This window comes from Rissa tridactyla, chromosome 4 (genome assembly GCF_028500815.1).
Source record: "Rissa tridactyla isolate bRisTri1 chromosome 4, bRisTri1.patW.cur.20221130, whole genome shotgun sequence".
Taxonomy (NCBI): Eukaryota; Metazoa; Chordata; class Aves; order Charadriiformes; family Laridae; genus Rissa; species Rissa tridactyla.
In genome coordinates this window covers 63918612-63937613 of record NC_071469.1, presented here as the reverse complement: position 1 = coordinate 63937613, position 19002 = coordinate 63918612, and the positions used below count along the sequence as shown (strand labels likewise).

Genomic DNA, 19002 nt, shown 5'->3' with positions numbered 1-19002 from the left:
CAATGTTGCTATTGTTTTTACTCAAACTGAACTGTGATTTACATCAATGAGATTTTGGGGTATACTCTTTTTTGTTGTTGCAAATAAGAGATGATCTCAGATAAGTATGTCTTGTAGTTCTGTAGACATCCCAAGACTCCTAACAGGGAAAAAGAAGACAGCATTCCTTAAAGGCCTCCAAATCCTGGAAGCTGTGTGGATTATGGTAAATCCACTGGAAATCAGAATTCTCTACAAATCCTTGGTTTCTCAACCTGTCTGTCAGGCAAAGTGCCACCAGTGCCAGCAATTGCCAAGGTCTCTGCAGCAGCAGCGTTGCCAACATGAAAGATGCAAAAATCAGTCCTTCCCCATCTCTTCTCCCCCATCTCCCCTGATAACAGGGTTGCTATTTTAAAAATTCATCCTTTTGGCTCTTCTATTTGCCTTCTGATTTTTGAAATGGGAAGATGTGCTTTCTTCCTGTTCTAAAGCAATGACTAGGGCTAACATCTTTCCTTTGTTTAATAGTTCTCACATGTTCAGCCTATGCAACTCAGTAATACCTATTCTCTCCTTTTTTAGGTAACCATCCCGCTACATTGGGGATGGTCACCAGAGGGACTTCTGCTTCTGACTCCCCAGAAAATGAATGGGAGAAGTAATATAATGTCCTTCTCTCCATGGCAAAAGCCCCAAGACCCTGAAAGTTTGTGGAAATGCAGATACGCTGGCTAAAAATAGAATTTGCTGAATACCATAGATTACTTTTGGTTTTGGCAATAGATACACCAGACTTCTGGTATTGGTTATGCTCCTTCCTTTTACACAAGCCATTGTTAGAGCATTTATTTAGGGTGCTAAAGATGCTGCCTCTGTTTCCTCCCTGCCTATGGGGTTCCTACTCGTACCTACTGGGAGGGAGTCCCAAATACCAAAATACTGAGGTTCTGGTTTCTACCCATTGGTTATTTAATTATTTATACAAAATGGAAACATTTTAAAAGATGAAATCTAGAGTATGCCTCCTTCAGGAAAAGAATAGGTATACTAGTATTGTAGAAGGAGGAAATACAGGATAGGATTCCTTGGAACTGATGAAGAAATTGTCTTAGTACGTCCCACAGCCCAGGAGAGAGCTCAGATCTCTGAGCTGCACTGCTGTCAGGTAGATTAAATATAATTTGTGTACACTGCTGTAAAACATGACACTGGCACAATCCGCATGCCTGGAAGTATGAGGATTAGCCCCACCTAGTCTGCTTTCAGAAGGGGTTGTGTTTCACTTAGATTTTACTGGCTGTTGCGAACACGGTCAGTTCTGCCAGAAAAGACAGGTTCTGATGAACAGTAACTTAAAAACTGAAAAATAAGTCCATTAAGACACAAAAAATCTTACAGTAATTGTTACAGTTCTTTCAGCTTTAGTTTGTTGTGGAAAGAGTTAAATAGTTCAAAGGCAGTTTCCTTTGGAGAAGGATCATTTGATTTTTATTTGATCAAGTTCAGTGTGGCTTAGACCCCAAATAGAAATACTAGCTTCAAACAGAGCACTACTATGAAAGTAGGAATAGTCTGTGGCCTTCCAGACCTCACAAGCTATGTTGGTTTGTTACACAGAGTCAAAACAAAGATGTCCCTTAAAACATATATACATTAGCTCAGTGTATTTCACACACCACAATCTTTTATCTCAGATCTGCTTTTCTCCCCAGTCACTGGGGCTGTGCCAAAGTCACTGAGATCCTGGATGAACTGTAGACTTCTCAGTAAAAATCATATATGGTATGATTGGACCATCCAAGCTACTTAGATCATTAGAGAACAGGCTTTGAGTGCTACTGCTCCTATTTACTAAGCTTGAAGTACTACATCCTTTGGATTTTGAAACAGTGCTTATCTTTGCTTCTTGATTCCCTTTACATTGCAAAAAGCAGGGTGAGGAAGAACCCAGCGGGTGCTTCTCTTTTAAATGGAGCCTGGAAGATCTTGTTTCCTGGGGGGTGTTGTTTTTTTGTTTTTTCAGGTCCTTAGCTGGCTGAATCTTCAGACTTCTTATAAAGGCGCTAAGCATTAAAAAAGCATTATTAATACATGATGAGATACGCCAAGTTTAACCACTAAATGTGACAGTCAAACCCATACAGATGCTATTAGTACAGGAACCTGATACCATGCCAAATCTGGAGAGTTATCTTTGATCTATCTCCAGATTCTCCTTTTATTTGTAAACATCCAGCTAATCACAGACTTCCTCTGACTTTCATGAAGTGGAAAGAACTGCGTCCTTTGTAACATCTCCGAAGTGCTTTAACTTTGCAGATGTTCATGGATTTGTGTGATGGGGAGGTATGAGCTCCATCTGGTGGCTAACTGGAAACATGCATCTTTAAAAAGCTCAAACGTTTCTATAGTTGAGCAGTTCACTGTGTGAAGAGTGAAGCAGATTGTCTTGCAGCTGTGCATTCCTAAAACAACTTCTGTTTTTAGGATAGCTAGAGGATTTCAGAGTCTGGGAGGAGGGCGCAACATTTTACCTCTAATTTAGCTTACTGTGGGCTAAAAGCTATTGCCAGTGCCAGCAGCTCTCTGGTGTTCACAGTTCTGTATGTATACCACACCACCACAGTTGGCACTGATTAACAGTATTTTTGGAGTCTCATTGGAAAAATGTAATTTAATATTCACAGGCACACTCAGAGGTGGTCCCACACAGCATAGTCAGTGTATTTGAAGGTGGTGGTGTAAAGAAGCTCAGTCATGCTGTGTGAGCTGTGTGTGATCTGAATTAACAGAGATCTTTGACTGTAAAAGCAGGCCGGCATCTTAATAAACAGCAATGTTAAACACTGATGTTGCCTGGGGAAAAATAATGTTCACAGGCATACTGTAGTTAGAGTACCTTTTTTTCTCCTTTGTTAGTTTACAAACAAACAAAAAAAAAGGCATTTCCTGACCTTTGAACTAGTCAAATAAGAGCTACTTTGAGATAACAGCATCAGTCCAATGAAATCCCCTCCGGGATTCGAAGAATGTATTAGGCAGACACATGGACTTGCTGCCAGAACCAGCAGTACTTTGAAGCTAGGAGTTTGCCCAAGACCTGCCTCCCCATGTTCACATCACCCTCCTGTCATGAAACAAAAGCCATTTGTCCCAGATTGCTATTTTGCCCACCATCAAGTATGTGACATGGCACAAAGGGCAGATATACAGACAATTCTGGGCCTGGCATATGCTGAGGGCCTGGCCACATGTCACACGGGGCATCCTATAATGCACACTGAAGTGTGAAGCACCACTGTCAAGGCTTTCCTCTCAAAGGTGTGCCAGGAAATTCAGCTGTGAGCTGGCCTTGAGGATGCTGTAGCAGGTAAGTAATGCAGACAGCTGATAAACCTGGCTTCATGTGCAGTCTTGAAGCCTTTCCTGCTCTGCAGTTTAGACACAACCACTTGGTCCAGGGCTGCCACTGTGTGCATAGAAACACTGAGTGCAAATCAGCCATTTGTACAATGTGATTTACATATCCAGGGAAAGAAGTCAGAGTACCAAGAAAAAAACAACCCTGAGGACTGTCTTTAAAAGTTACATCCACATGTTTCCAATTTCTTGACTGTTCATATCGGATACAAAGCTGCTCCTATTTGTCATGAATTAGTTAAGTCAAAAGAGACTTACAGGAACGGTAAATATTTATATAATTTATCTGCATTTAACCTAAAATAAGAATTTGGGAAGGGGGGTTAAGAAAACCTATAACAGTTAACTCTGAGTTAGGCAAGAAAAAAAAAAACAACACACAAAAAAACCCCAAACAGAGGCAAATATGACGCAGTAAGAAGTATTCCAGGGTGGGGGTGATCCAAGCTATATGAAGTCGAAGCTGAGGGGAAATAATACTCATGCAATTTTTTGAGCTTCCACTAAGCCAAGTCATAAACCACTGCTGGAAAGTAACACATACAGTATTAAAAATAACTTACGGGAGGCTTGGGAAGGGAAGTTTTTCTTCAGGAAATCTTTAGCTGTTTTGAAAATGGAAGGCAAAGGAGAAAGAAACAAACAAAAGTTTCTGAAACAGGATCAAAACGTTAAGGTTAAGTTGTGTTTTGGTGGGGTAGGGGTTGAAGGAAATGAACCGTATGGCTCAGAGTTCCTGACTGTGGTGGGTGCTCTGAATATAACTGAAGGATGGGTATTTAGAGCAAAACCACACCATAGTGAGGTGGGAGGGACCACATCATGCTAGCAAGTACAGTACTGGAGTGTGGGCTTCTGACTTTTAATATTTTTCTTGCATTTCTTTTCTGCATGGCAGTAGTGAAATAGGGACTTCTAAGCTTCTGAACAACTGAGAGAACCAGGTTTGAAGAAGACATGAGGAAGAACTGGTCGGCAAAAGATTTCATAAAAACTCAGAACCGCGTGTGCCAGATCTGAATTGGCACCACCTTTGCTTTTTTGACATACTGCAGCAATCGCAAAAGGCACCAAAGCAGTCAAATTAGAACATGCAGTAAAAGTTGTCTTGGACTCTTCTCTGTATTATAAAACTTACTTCCTTGTGACTATTATTTACACCTGTTAAAAACAAATTTGAAGTCTCCTTTCATGGAGCAGACAGCCAAAAGCGGCAGATGCCAGGTGTTAAGGGCTGTGTTAACTCATTTTCAGTTATGAAATGAGTTTGCAGAATTTGCTATTCGTGTGCTGGAGTGCACCTTTTCTGAAATGAGGCTTCTTAGAATTTCTGTCAAAAACTGTTTAGATTTTTTAGTTAAACATAAGAAGTGTATACTCATGAACTGAAATGTATGTATTTTCAGACAGTTACAATGCTAAACTATCAAGTGTTAAAAAAAAGGAAAAAATATTTAATCTGGAGTACAAGGTGAAAAAAAAAATCTTAAAAACTGAGGACAGAGGGTCCCTGAGGAAGGACAGGATGGTGAGAAAGATCCAGCTGACCCGATTCCCCCTGCTGCCATGATCATCATTTGCAAGCTGAAGAGGACCTTCCATGGAGCACAGTGCTTGTATGTGGAGAGTAAAGAAATGGTGCTCTGGTCTTATTACAAGAATGGGGAAAAATTTTTACCAACAAGGAGATGAGTAAATGTGAAAAAATCTTCACAGAGCACAGGGTGCACCTTGTTCTGGATCTAGGCCTTGCAAAAGCTGGCTTGAAGAGGAGAATCAGGCATTCATGTTCAGATTTGAGCATTTTAGAAATCCCAATGTTTCCAGCTAAATTAATGGGGGGAAAAAAAACTAACCAAAAAACCAAGAAGGCAGTAAATGTTTCAAATTAGGGCCAGCATGGATAAAAAAAAAATTAATTTATTTTGCTTCCCCAGGCAACAGTGGATCAGCTTGAGACATGTAAGCAGACTAAACATGCTGATCTATATTCTGCTGTAGTTATGCATCTTACTAATTCTACTCATTACTATAAAAGGATGTTTCATTGTTCAGTATAACTGTTATCTCAAGAAGAGTCTGTCTATAATTTTATTTATAGTTGGCATAATTTTCATTACTGTTGTTATGAAGTGTGTAAAATACTGTCTGTATTGCAGCTTGTATAGGGCATGTGTCTGTGCTTGCTTTACTCCTTTTGAGTTTTATAAAGTTGCTATACAAATGCAAGAAAAGATGTTCAGATATCTTTGAATGTGGTTGCTTAAACTAATTATATAGCCCCAAACATTTCAGCATATAGATGTTGAAGGTATCGGCTCTATTAACACATAACACCTTAAACATTAATATAGGCATTTTAAAAGCTTTCAGTGCAATATTGAAATGCCGACACTTTCTGTCCCAGTGGTTGTGCTGGAGCAGAGGGGAAGATGGTGAATATCTGGGCAAAGCCAGATCCCACTGGGGACTCCACAGGGAGAAGGCACAATATAGCTGGGAAATCTAATAGAAAATGGGATGTCCTTTCCATAGAGAACAGGAAGGACCTTCATGGTAGAACCACCACGAAGCAGAGGAGAGAAAGGAAATACGTTTATAGCATCACCTAAAGATAGGCCTTCAAAAGTATACTAAGCGTAGGACATCTAGAACAGGCTGTGACTGTTCTGTAACTTAGCAATTATTTTTAGTCTATGTAGAGTACCAGTGAAGACATTCCAGGTTAGTTTTCATCACCTTTAAAGCTTATTCTGTGATTTTATAAAGTATCTTTAATAAAATATTCTTACAAATTTGCTTATTATTCTCATTTAATTCCATCTTACACCTGAGTTAAAACAGTCCTGGCAACAGGGTGAAGTTCCAGTTATCACCTGCTTCATCTGCTTCTGCGTTTTTCCCATCCACCTAAGAATGACAAAAGGAAAAACTGAGATGAGTAAAAAATGATCACAGGAATGAGAAAATAAGAAAGATTACTGCTACAGTTCAATTATTATAAAAATTCTTCAAGCATTTAAGTGAATTTGAGAGATTAATCACATTATATTTCTCGAGTATGAAGTATTAGTCTTTGCCTGTGTTTGCAGTACACCATTTCCCTTGTTTAAGACTTACCATAATTTTCCAGCTTTACAGTTACTGCCAATAATTACAGTATGTTGTTTAACCGCATTCATAGCAGTTCTAGACAAAATTTTCTGTTTTCATTTATTCACCGCCGGACCATACAGAGTATCCTTTTAATACCTTCAAACAAGACCAAGCAGAGTTCGACTTCAAGAGTACTAGAAGATAAGATTAGAATTCAAAATAATCCCATCAAGGTAAAGACATGATCTGAAAACATAAGATGTTATTTAATAGGAACAAGTGCAAGCTGGAAACATTAGCTGTGCAAGTAACGGAACAGCTGCTTAATTCCTGTTGAAAAGAATCGATGTGTTATTTTGGCTCAAATTCTGAAAATGAGTCTGCAACATCATGCTGTTGCAAATAAAAGGAAAAAATGAAATGTCTAAACTGGTGTATAATTTGCTCCTTCAGAACTGATAAGGTGTGAGCTAGTAACATCTCCAGTTTTGACCATGGCGCTTGAAAAATAAGATACAAGTTGCATGCAGAGAATCCAGGAGAAAACAATGAGAATGTCTAGAAGCTGAGAAAACTTTGCCTTTGAGCACAGATTGAATGATTTTAGGTCATCTGACAGAAGAGACAGTAGAGGGGAAACAGAATGATTTTCATATGTATGTAAAAGCTGATTGCAAAGAAAAATGGAATAACGTTTTCTCAAATCCACAACTGACAGGAATAGAAATAATTGCCTTAAATTGCAAGAAAGGAGATTTCGGTTAGACACAAAATGAGACTAAATGACCTACTGAGGTCCTTTTCTGATCTGATTCTATGATTATTTGCAAACTACCTGCTTTAAAGTCCCTTATTTAGTCCTGTCAGTAGAGCTGGCAGTGGCTGCAAGAAAAGGAGACTGCAGTTGTAGGAAAGTAAAGAACTGTGCCTAAAATGCACAGCACACCAGTTTATCTAGTTAACACTAGTGATACTAACCTCAGGTTTTAATCATTCCTCAGCAAACTGTCAGAAGTTTATGTAAATAAATGTGCTTTAAAACCACTTAATTATAAAATAATTATTCCTTGAAACATCAAGCATTAGTTTAATCAGTGTTGACAACTTCTACGATTTTATTGAGTCTAATCAATCTGAGGCAGCCTGTTTTCAGTTGTGAGATGGTGTAATCAGCTATTTTATTTATTATTAAAAAAAAAAAAGCTCTGCAAATTACATGGAAAAGCCTAAAAGTGTAATCTGAACATATGGTAAAGATTAAAAAGTCAGAAGATGAATAAAGCCACGTGGTTTTTTTAAGCTCATAATTTTAAACCAGGTTTATAATTTTAGGTGATCTGACTCATCATTTTTGAACTTTGCGTTTGGCAATACCAAATGCCTGTGCCTTATATTCTGCTGTTATGAATATTTCCATGTTACTGATCATGCATTTGTGTAATTTGCCAAAAACATGTTATAATAATTTGCAGAACTTTATTTTGTCATTCACCAAAACAAAGGAACACTTACTTAAAAAAACCCATGTATTACAGCTGCCTTTCAAATTAACAAGGAGCATCTGTGTGCAAAAAGTGGAGGTACACAAGAGCAAAATAACACAAAAAAGTTACATTGTTCCCCCCACATACACTACGATTTTTAACACAACAGCACCTTGTCAGAAGAATCTGTTGTCACTTCATACACTGGTAGCTCTTGTCTGAATTCCAATTACTAGACATATTCACAAATATAAGCAAGATGAAGAATTTCAGTGATGAAAAGGTATTATGTATGACAAAGTATTATTTGTTCTTAAAACAGCTGTTGCTTAGACTTTTCTGAACTGTTTACTGTATTATAAAACAATTCATTTATCTTCACCAATACAATCTGATTTATGCAATTTTCTGGATAGTTTTACTAGGAAAATGGATACGAGGGAAATGGATACGAGGGAAATGGATACCAGAATTTAAGGTCTAAGATCTTCTGACTGTCAAACCTGAGCAGACCATTGCATTTCAACTTTAATATTTTATGTCTGATTGAACTGTGACCTGTGTTCACTACTATTTTTATACTACCTTGCCTTATGAAATATGAAATATGTGGAAAAAGTCTTCCTTTTCTCGAGATAAAGATAAGGGTTGAGTTCTCAGTTCTGTTCCAGATACTGAGCTCTTTCTTCACTGAAGAAATCTAAATATCATCTCCATTTCTGTCTGGGTGGTGTAATAGAGAATAGTCTACAGCATGTTAGGTAACACTGCCAAACAGGAGACATGGGTGCATTATTGATCCTAAACCCAAAAAAATGGATCAGAAAGAGGCCTACTCCTTCCAGAGGCACTTGTTGTTCTGGGAATTACTATGAAAATACGGCTTACAGATTCAGGATGGGGGAATAACAGCGAATGTTTTGTTAAAGGGAAAATCAAACTTGCACTGAAGTCCTCACCGTAAAGCTCACTCTTTAATTTCTGAACCAGTCTGTTCGGCTCACCTGTCACATGACTGCATATGAAGCAACATGAAAGAAAATCATGCGGCTCTTCCCATATGAGAAGATGACTGCATAGATGAGTTGGTTCACAAATTGTGCTGCAAGTCTTGGAGAACTGCTGACAAAAAACAGGCTTGTAATAGTTCTGCTGAGAGGAGAGAATAAGTTTAATAAGGTTTTAGATGTTGCTTCCTCTAGTTAGACTGGGCTTTCTCTAAGGACATCAGTAAGAGATGAGAGATGATGGCAAGAACATCACGTGAAATTCTGATTAGGAACAAAACCTAAAATGCAGCTCAGACCTATACATATCGTTGTACAAGAAGAAAACAGCATCTGCATGAAAAGAAATGCTTCTACAACAGGCTAAATGAAGCATTTGGTAGGCTGAGTCTACAGACCTTTTGATTTTTCCTGAGAATGGCCACAAGTGTGTCATTTACACCATTAGCATTAAAAGGGTATGCTCATACATTCCTCCAGGATCTTTTCCACAAATTTACTATAGCAAAACAACAATTCAAATGATGAAATAAATAGGACTGAAGGAGTACTATCATGGGTAAGCAGTAATCCAGTCAATGCAAACACCTCTTTAGCAGGTTATCAGCACATCTGGGTATCAGCACAACCATATCAGGGCCATATTAGTTACTGGGCCAAGGAAACCCCAAACAAGTTTTGTCTGGAGCTGTTGTATATATTTTGTGCCCACGCTGATAAAACATATAGCTAAAAGCTTTGGGCCAAATTAATGAAATATCACTTCTAAATCTGATAAAACCTGTTTCATTACAGCTACACTTAAATGAGATATCAAATTAATTTTGCTGCAAAGACTGCTTATTGTGCTAATCAATATTGTTGTGTTATTTCTTAGTCTCCATCTCTTGTTTCTGTACATATGTTTTTGAGGCAGGAATCCTCTTTTTACTCTGAAACAACAGGGCCTGAGTTTGTACTGCAGCTAGCAAAACAGGGTTCTCATTCATTATTAGTGCTCCTAAGGGATAATCCTCACAAGCATACAAGCAATAAATAACATCAGCTTTTCAGCTAAAACGGAATTTATCAACCAACTCTGTATTGCTCTGGCATTTCTCCCTGCTCCATAGGATACAATCAACTGAATGAAGTAGCAGTGAATTACAGGAAGAGATAGTTCCGTGATGAATCAGTCACTGGTCTAACTACAAGAGAAACCGACACCCTTCCCATCAAAGAAATATGCATACAGTATATATAGTGCAGCTCCTGTTGGAGGTAGGGAGAGCTGATGGTTTCCATTTTCCATTGACTTCTTTCAGATTTCTCCAAGGTCAGAACCCATGTGAAAAAAGACCAGGATTGGTGGAAGAATAATAGTTATTTAAACATGTACAATATTTACTATCAGAAATTAAAGCTCTTCCATCTCAAAACTAAATACACACTTACTACCCGAAAGAGATGGAATCCTCATGTCTTGTAAAAAGGCTTTGAAAAATATGCTAATTGAAACAAGGATGTTTTTGAACGGGAGTTAGAGCATCTGTAATAACTGCATGGACACAAGTCATTTTGTGAAAAGCTATAACACATATTTTCTGTAAGAGCTGCTATAGCATAATGCTGAAGACTGAGGACAAAATTAATGAAAGATGATTTAAGCATACAGCATATTTAATCCTTCTCTCATGTAACACGTTAAGTCTATGGGTAACACACTTAGACTTAGACACACTTTTAAAGGTATCCAAAAGGAGCTATTCACTAAGCCTCTGAGGAAAAAAGATCTCAGCATGGTATTTTGCTCTCCTTAGTAGAACTGGAATATTTTGAAGTGTTTGTCTCAAAGCAAGGAGGAATAATTTGTAGGAACGACAACAGATTTTCATGTTTAATATATTTTCATCAAAGCACTTTCCTAGCTCTGAGTTAATAGCTCCATAGCTTTTGCTAAACGTAGGCGTGACGACACTTCACATTAGCACAACAGACAAAAATTTGGAGGCGTTTCAAGAATGGCCGTGACCACGCAAAGACACATGCAGCAGCAGCAGGGCTCCCCGAACCCCTAACTGCTTCTTTCAGAGGGGAAAGCCAGACGCCATCCCCTGCCTCCCGAGGCCGGGCCAGGCCAGGCCACCCACCGCCTGGGCAGCGGCGACAACGGGCCCCTCGCCGTTGGGGGCGGCCGGGGCCCTCGCTGCCCCCCTGAGGGGATGTGCGCAGCGAGGGCTGTCAGCCGGCCAACTTCAGCCAAAATAAGGCTAAAAATTGCCTGAGCCTGTGCTGGCCGCGGGACTTTCCCTCTGCCACAGGATAGAATTTCCCTCTGCTACAGAATTCTCCTCAGGCTGGCAGCACCTCAGCCCCGGACGGGGAAGGCGGGGAGCTCGGCTCGGCGACCGCGTCGCCCTGACGGGACAGGGGGAGGCTGGAAGGACGGAGCGTGCGTGTATCTGTGCGTGTGAGGGAGGGAGGGTTGAATTTCTGCCGCCTTGCGACCAAATAAGGGTAAATTCCCCACCGGGAGCTGCCACGCAACGCTGGGCTGAGCCGTCAGGAGTCACGGACACTGGGAGGCGAGCGCTGCCCCGCTCCCGCCTCACCGCAGCATCCGCCTGACGGCCGCCCGCCGCTCACCAGCCGCCCTCACCCCGCCCCTCACCCGGCTGCCCGGCCTCCATTGGAGAACGCTGATGTCAATCCCCGGCCTTGCGCCCAACGTCCACTGGAACTTTCTAGCAGCGAATGGGGCGGGGGCGGGGCGAACGGGAAGCGCGCGTGGCGATTGGCCGAGGGCGGTGGCGCACGCTGCAAAGCCGAGACCCATCGAGAAAAAAACAGGAAGAAGTACGGCCTGGCCGCCGTACAGCGGGGAGGGTTGGGCTGGCGGGTGGGTGCCACGGCTCTGATTGGTCGGGAGACAGGGGGCGGGGTGCTGTTGGGCGACTGGCAGAGGCGATTGGCTGGTAGCGGCGGGCGGGCGGCTGGATTGGCCACCAGGGTTCTGGCAGGTTCCAGAAGGAGGCTGAGGCGGCTATAAAAGTGGCGCGGGCGGCGGCGGACCGGCACATCGCGCCGCGGACAGCAGCGGGAGTGGGTGGCGGGAGAGGCGACCGCGAGCCATCAGAGGAACCCGTCATCATGTCTGGCAAAGGGCCGGCAATCGGCATCGACTTGGGCACCACGTACTCCTGCGTGGGTGTCTTCCAGCATGGCAAAGTGGAGATCATCGCCAACGACCAGGGCAACCGCACCACACCCAGCTATGTGGCTTTCACTGATACTGAACGCCTCATCGGGGATGCCGCCAAGAACCAGGTGGCTATGAACCCTACCAACACCATCTTTGATGCCAAGCGTCTCATCGGCCGCAAGTATGATGACCCCACAGTGCAGTCTGATATGAAGCACTGGCCCTTCCGTGTGGTGAACGAGGGTGGCAAGCCCAAGGTGCAAGTGGAGTACAAGGGGGAGATGAAGACCTTCTTCCCAGAGGAGATCAGCTCCATGGTCCTCACCAAGATGAAGGAGATTGCTGAGGCCTATCTGGGGCGCAAGGTGCAGAATGCTGTCATCACGGTCCCTGCTTACTTCAATGATTCCCAGCGCCAGGCCACCAAAGATGCTGGCACCATCACTGGCCTTAATGTGATGCGTATTATCAACGAGCCCACAGCAGCTGCTATAGCCTATGGCTTGGACAAGAAAGGTACGCGGGCTGGAGAGAAGAATGTGCTTATCTTTGACTTGGGAGGGGGTACTTTTGATGTATCCATCCTTACCATTGAGGATGGCATCTTTGAGGTGAAGTCCACAGCTGGTGACACCCATCTGGGTGGGGAGGACTTTGACAACCGCATGGTGAACCATTTTGTGGAAGAATTCAAGCGTAAGCACAAGCGCGACATTGCTGGCAACAAGCGAGCAGTGAGGCGACTGCGTACAGCTTGTGAGAGGGCGAAGCGCACCCTCAGCTCTTCCACGCAAGCTAGCATTGAGATCGACTCCCTCTACGAGGGCATTGACTTCTATACCTCCATAACTCGTGCCCGCTTCGAGGAGCTCAATGCTGATCTCTTCCGTGGCACCCTGGAGCCAGTGGAGAAGGCTCTGCGTGATGCCAAGCTAGACAAGGGCCAGATCCAGGAGATCGTGCTGGTGGGTGGCTCCACTCGTATCCCCAAGATCCAAAAGCTGCTACAGGACTTCTTCAATGGCAAAGAGCTCAACAAGAGTATCAACCCCGATGAGGCTGTTGCTTATGGGGCTGCTGTGCAAGCAGCCATCCTCATGGGAGACAAGTCTGAGAATGTACAGGATCTGCTGCTGCTGGATGTCACCCCTCTGTCCCTGGGCATCGAGACAGCTGGTGGGGTGATGACCGCTCTCATCAAGCGCAACACCACCATTCCCACCAAACAAACTCAGACCTTCACCACTTACTCAGACAACCAGAGCAGCGTCCTGGTCCAGGTGTACGAAGGTGAGAGGGCCATGACGAAGGACAACAATTTGCTGGGCAAGTTTGACCTAACAGGCATCCCCCCAGCACCCCGTGGAGTCCCCCAGATCGAGGTCACTTTTGACATCGATGCCAATGGTATCCTGAATGTCAGTGCCGTGGACAAGAGCACGGGTAAGGAGAACAAGATTACCATCACCAATGACAAGGGTCGCCTTAGCAAGGATGACATTGACCGTATGGTGCAAGAAGCAGAAAAATACAAAGCAGAGGATGAAGCTAACCGGGATCGGGTGGCAGCCAAGAACTCCCTTGAGTCCTACACGTACAACATGAAGCAGACAGTGGAGGACGATAAACTGAAGGGAAAGATCAGTGACCAGGACAAGCAGAAAGTGCTCGACAAGTGCCGGGAGGTGGTCTCCTGGCTCGATCGCAACCAGATGGCTGAGAAGGAAGAGTACGAACACAAGCAGAAAGAGCTGGAGAAACTCTGCAACCCAATCGTCACAAAATTGTACCAGGGAGCTGGAGGGGCCGGGGCGGGTGGCTCTGGTGGCCCGACCATCGAAGAAGTAGATTAAAGAGGACTGAAGTAAAGACTGGTTTATGGACAGTCACTCTATTCTTTGCTTTGTATTTTTTTTTTTCTAACGTTTAAGGAAAACGTCCTTGCCGATAACAGGAGTTTATTCTGTTGGGTGTGTATAAAGGCAGATCTGTCAGCTTGGTTTTGATAAAAGGGAAGGCACGTCCTGCTTTATAAGGTTAGTAATAGACAAGTTTTGTTAATTCAGATACAGCTGTTTGTACTCTGGATGTTTGTCTCTGTTCAAGTGTCTCTTCTAAAGTAACCACTTGACTGTTGCAGTTGACAAGTTTCAAGTTATGCATGGAAATCTTTATGAAAGATTAAAAAAAAAATGCCACATTTGGCTTCTGGAAATTTTGGTAATAAATAAAACGTATTTAAAGCATAAACTTCTCCTGTCTGTCAAGGGGCAGTAGGGTGGGGTGGGGTGTGTATGGTGGTGAGGAGGGGTGAGGAAGACCTTCCTGGTGGTGTCGGTGACCTCTGAGCTCTGTGCTTTCTGCCCCTCCCCCCCCCCGCCCCCTTCCCGGGACCATGCCCCAGGGCAAGTGGGTGCCAGGAGGCTGCTGAGCTGGGGCGGGGGGTGCTGACTCCAGTGGGGGGGCGGCCAGTGAACCCCAGAAAGGCAATGTGAGCAGGAACGGGGTACGGTGACTACCATGCGCTTGATACCGGGGCAGCGGCTTGCCTGAATGCAGCCCAGCCCCAGGGGTGAGCCGGCTTCCCCCAGGAAGCGGGGGGTGTGGGTGTTGTGGACCCCAAGCCCTGCTGCCGAGGGTGGTGTAAGCGGGACACTGCCACGGCAGGGAAAAAGTTTCCCCAAGGTTTGGCGGTGGGGAGGGGGGGGAATGTTTTCGGGCAGGATCTGCTCTTCATCTGCAGCTGGTGGCTTGGGCTGCAGCAGTGGGAATGCAGGGTGGCTTGTCGTGTTCGTGTCACTGAGATAAAAACAGCGGGGTAACAAGTACAACAAAAATAGTCTTGCTTGGCAAGGCGGCTGTGCTCGATAAAATAGAGACCGGTTTGTGGGCAGCTCTATAAATCGCTGAGTTATTCTTGGGTTGCTAGTATGCAAGCTGAGCTTTCAAAACTTTACTGAATGTGTTTTTTCCCGTCTTAAGACGATCCAAAGTACAGCTGCCAAGGACCCCGAGAGCCAGGAGTGCTGAGTAGGGAGCTGGGATGCTGAACTTGATAGAATAGGCAAAAATTGTAGTTGTTAAACTTGTCTGGCTTTACTACAAACCGTCTCCAGAGCTCTTCATTTGTTTCAGAATGCGAAAAAACGCCGTGTTTAGAGTCTGAGGAGCTGCAAATTAATGAGCTGTAATGGAGGAGTCTGATGACATGCATGTTTTGGACTGGCTTGTCCTTTAAGGGAAAAAACCGCAGAGCAGTGGGCAGCTGAAGGGAATCGTCCGCCGTGTTTTTGTTTGGTTGCTCGTTAGTAAGTGGGAGTGTTGGTGTGCTGGGAAATAGGGCAGGAGCTGCCCTGCTGGCTCGCCGTGCTGCAAAGAACTTTTAGGACCCCGATTCCTTCAGCTTGTAGATGATCTATAAAAAAAAAAAAATCTAGAAAAATATTTTGTGATCAGAGGGCAGACAAAAATAAACTTGTTTAGTATTAAATAATCAGCGGAGATGCGAAACTCTCGTTTATTACCTTACTTCTCTCGGCTGGTTTGCCAGGGCACTGACTGCAGCTTTCTCTTCACTGGCTACAGAAAGGGGTTACAGTCGCCACAGGGGAACGCAAGGCATGTAAAAAGCTTGTTTGATCAGCTGTTGTTGCAAATGATTCAAAACCACTTCAGGTTTATTGAACGGTTCATAGGTAAATGGCAGTGCCATCACAGGGAGACCTGAGAAGTCAATTACAGCAAGTTCAGCACCTGCCAAGTGCTTCAGTGAAACCTCGAAAAGCTGTTATCAGGCTGGGTGCTTTTGGTCTTTATGTACACAGCATTTTCCTGGCAATCAGCCTCTTGATTTCCAGGCTGTAACGTATATAGGACCCCTGAGAATAGGAAGATACTCTGACTTTTAAAATTTTTTTTTCTAGGAACTAGTACATAAATAGGTTTATGAATAGCAGTAGATTATCTGTAAGTGGAAAGTTGTTGCTGCAAAGTGCAATACTTTGTCAGAGACATTCTTCCTAACAGAAATCCCTCTACTATGGGATGACAGTAAGGATTAGGTAGCACCCACGTTCATTGTTAATGCGGGTTAACTATTTTTTCTATTCTCTGGCTGGTAATTGACGTTAGCACATAGTTTCCTTTACTTTTCGGCCCTCAGTGTGCATTCCTCGGTGTCGCTTCCCAGTTATTAAACACAATTTTTTGTTGTTTCCCCCAAACATCTATTTAAGTGTAGTGCAGAGCTAATGTAGCCAAACGCGCACAGCAGATAGTTTGTCACACGCTTGCACTGTGACACATCAGCCTGTGCCTGTTTCAGCAGTGGGGCAGGCAGGGAGTAACAGAAGACCACATAAATGAAGTACCCATCCTGATGGTCAAAACACCCCAGGGGCTGAGGACACGAACAGGTTAACACTGGAATAATTGGATAATTTTTTTTCCTAGGGAAGGGATATTTTTTAGTATGGAGGCACCTCGACTGTGTGTGGGATATGTAAAGGACGAGAAACTTCTGCTGACTTATATGACTGGAAAAAGATTTGAAGTCTCAAGGCACAAAGTAATCTTTCAAATATATGAACAACCCCCCAAAATGCAAGAGGCAGAAAACTCGAAGGGCTCAGAGCTAGATTCCTTGCATTCATCCACTTAGTTTATAAAACAAAGAATAACGTTGTGTTGATTCTCAGTATATTATACTTACTGTAGAGTGAACTCTGATCCTGTTAGTGGAAACTTCACACTGACTCCAGTGGGTCTACATTTTTTCACCCAGTTTCTTAAAGAAATAAAGTAATGTCAGAGTGGCAAACACTGTTCCTCATTTACAAATAGGTGTATTTGGTGTGCACATGTAGTTCTGGGGAGCAGTTGCACGTTTCAAATGAATTTGGCAAAGCCAGGAAAATAATCTTGTGTAAAATCTGCAGTTTCATTGCTTCCACACTCAGCATCTCTCCTCCTTTGTACTCTCCTGACTCACAAGGAAAGCCACCTCCTTCTCTCAAAATCATGGGCCTGGGTTTCGAACTTCACTTGCTCTTCAACAGGGCTCAGTGAAAAGACCAAGCCCATAGGAAGGACATAAAGTGGTTATAACTTTGTAGCACTTGTGTAACTACAGTGCTAACTTTTGATGGCTTCTCATATTTGCTGATTGGGTTTATATGGATGGTATTATTTCCTACAGGGGAACACCCGTAGCATTAATACTGGAGAATTTAATCACCCAAATTAATCACCCTTAAGCACCTTAGCACCTGGCTCATGGTGCAGCCAGGTGTGTTGCAATGCAAAGCAATCGCTCCTGTGTCACCCTGCAGTTCCCCACCCTCTCTTTGCAGGGGAGAGAGAAGAGCCTAAAAAAGACAAAGCCGAAAGCATTACTAAAATAACGTGCCATGTGAGAGCCCTCGGAGGGAGCTGAGGACAAGAAAGCTGTCTGAGGGCAACCCACTCGGGAGCTGGAAAGCTGAGACGTGCTTGGGCAGGCTGTGTCCACCCAGCCGGCCGGGTGAGTCAGCCCGTGCCCTGCCGCCTCCAGAGCGTCTGTTTGAAGTTCTGCACAGAGGACTTAGCAGACAGGCTGCAGCCCTGCTCATCCCCTTGTGATACCATCTTAAAGACAGGAATGAATGTATCCCGGCAGCCTTCCTTTTATCTCTCGGGAGACACTGCGTAGAGCCCTGCAGGCTGGGCAGCCTTTCTCTCGGGAGCTGCCTGTCGTTTATTTGAAAGGTTCTCCTTGAAGGTTTGGGGCACTGTGGGACGCAGCCAAGGGGAGACGACTCTGAAGGAGATGTGGCACCTCAGAACTGCACCATAAATTTTGTCTTCCCCATTGTGAGCCACTCCCACAGGAACAGGAAGAAAAGGGAAAAGTGTTCAGGGAATTCACATTTCCAGTCTTGGCACTCAAGTTAAATGCAAGGCATCATGTTAAAAAGCACACACGCCCAGCATGCATACTTAATTTTAAAGTTCTTTTCTTCAGTCTTGTTAGTGCGTTGCAATGTAATAGCATTTCAAGCTCTACTTATTGAAAAGGTGTTCCGCATTTCTCCTCCTTTGCCCTGTGACTGGCATGAGTTTCCCTTACCGTGTCCCTTTAGAAAGCGCACAGTGGTCTAATCTCTGCCTACGTCAGGGACACTGTACCTTAGCATAGGGGAATGCTGTGATATTAAACCAGCAAAGCATATGGATGCTCTTACAGCAGCGAAATTATGTCTGTAGTTGTTCATCACAGGAGAGTTATCACCCCTCCCTACCCCACGGCGAAACAAGTTATGCTAGTAAAGCTTCTTTAGCACACCTATGTGGGTCAGGTATCACATCTCTCCGCCATTCTCATCCTCATATTTATTCAAGCAGAAGCCTATAGCATAGACCTGCCTTTAGAGTAGATTTTGCTTGCAGCAGCGTGGTGATTATATAGTTGGGCAGGCCAGCATTTCCAGATGCAACAACATATTTCACTTCCACATATGAAACAGCAGTATTAAAAACGCCTGATCCACCCTTCCATGACCCATTTGCCTTTACTCTCTCCTGCATCAGTAGGGTGGAGACATAGACAGGCTGGTTCCTCCTGTCATCCCAATAACAGCACCAGCCAGGAATTTTAGAGAGGGGATAAATTTCCCTCTAAGAGGCAGCACATTTTTGGTAGTCTTTCTTTTAAGGGAAATCAAGTATAGGAAATTTTTGTTCCTTTTCCATTGCTGAAGATACTCTCTGCTACCATTTAGGAATTGGTATTTGTGTGTTGGCCTGTACACAAGTTGACAGATCACTGTCGCACTCTGGACTAAGAAGCATAAAG

The 19002-nt window shown here is 43.6% G+C and overlaps 2 protein-coding genes and 1 long non-coding RNA gene across 8 annotated transcripts in view; 2 read left to right on the top strand and 1 right to left on the bottom strand.

The window, feature by feature from the left end:
• The window catches only part of ZBTB1 (zinc finger and BTB domain containing 1), a 28278-nt gene extending 22077 nt beyond the window's left edge, over positions 1-6201 (top strand). For 2 of the 5 annotated variants that reach the window (XM_054198827.1, XM_054198824.1), the window contains exon 3: positions 4301-6201. In XM_054198827.1, the coding sequence (XP_054054802.1) occupies positions 4301-4311 (11 nt within the window). In that variant the 3' untranslated portion in view covers positions 4312-6201. The other 3 variants (XR_008465976.1, XM_054198826.1, XM_054198825.1) reach the window with 3 other exon arrangements.
• A 30-nt stretch (positions 6202-6231) lies between these two features.
• LOC128908502 (uncharacterized) lies at positions 6232-11621 on the bottom strand. 2 transcript variants are annotated; one of them, XR_008465978.1, is made up of 5 exons: positions 10740-11621; positions 10222-10297; positions 8987-9101; positions 6523-8214; positions 6232-6312 (listed from the first exon to the last, which is right to left on the bottom strand). It is a non-coding gene; the product is annotated as an uncharacterized LOC128908502 (long non-coding RNA). The 2 variants fall into 2 exon arrangements; XR_008465977.1 differs by lacking the exons at positions 6232-6312; positions 10222-10297 and having other exon boundaries at positions 6323-8214.
• Positions 11622-12023: 402 nt separating this feature from the next.
• On the top strand, positions 12024-14420 carry HSPA2 (heat shock protein family A (Hsp70) member 2). The gene has a single exon (XM_054198828.1). It carries the CDS (start codon positions 12119-12121, stop codon positions 14021-14023), a length of 1905 nt encoding a protein of 634 aa, XP_054054803.1. The 5' UTR covers positions 12024-12118; the 3' UTR covers positions 14024-14420.
• The last annotated feature ends 4582 nt before the right edge of the window (positions 14421-19002 follow it).

Excerpts from the sequence above, each read along its gene's own strand:
- HSPA2 (XM_054198828.1), top strand. The coding sequence starts at position 12,119 with ATGTCTGGCAAAGGGCCGGCAATCGGCATCGACTTGGGCACCACGTAC.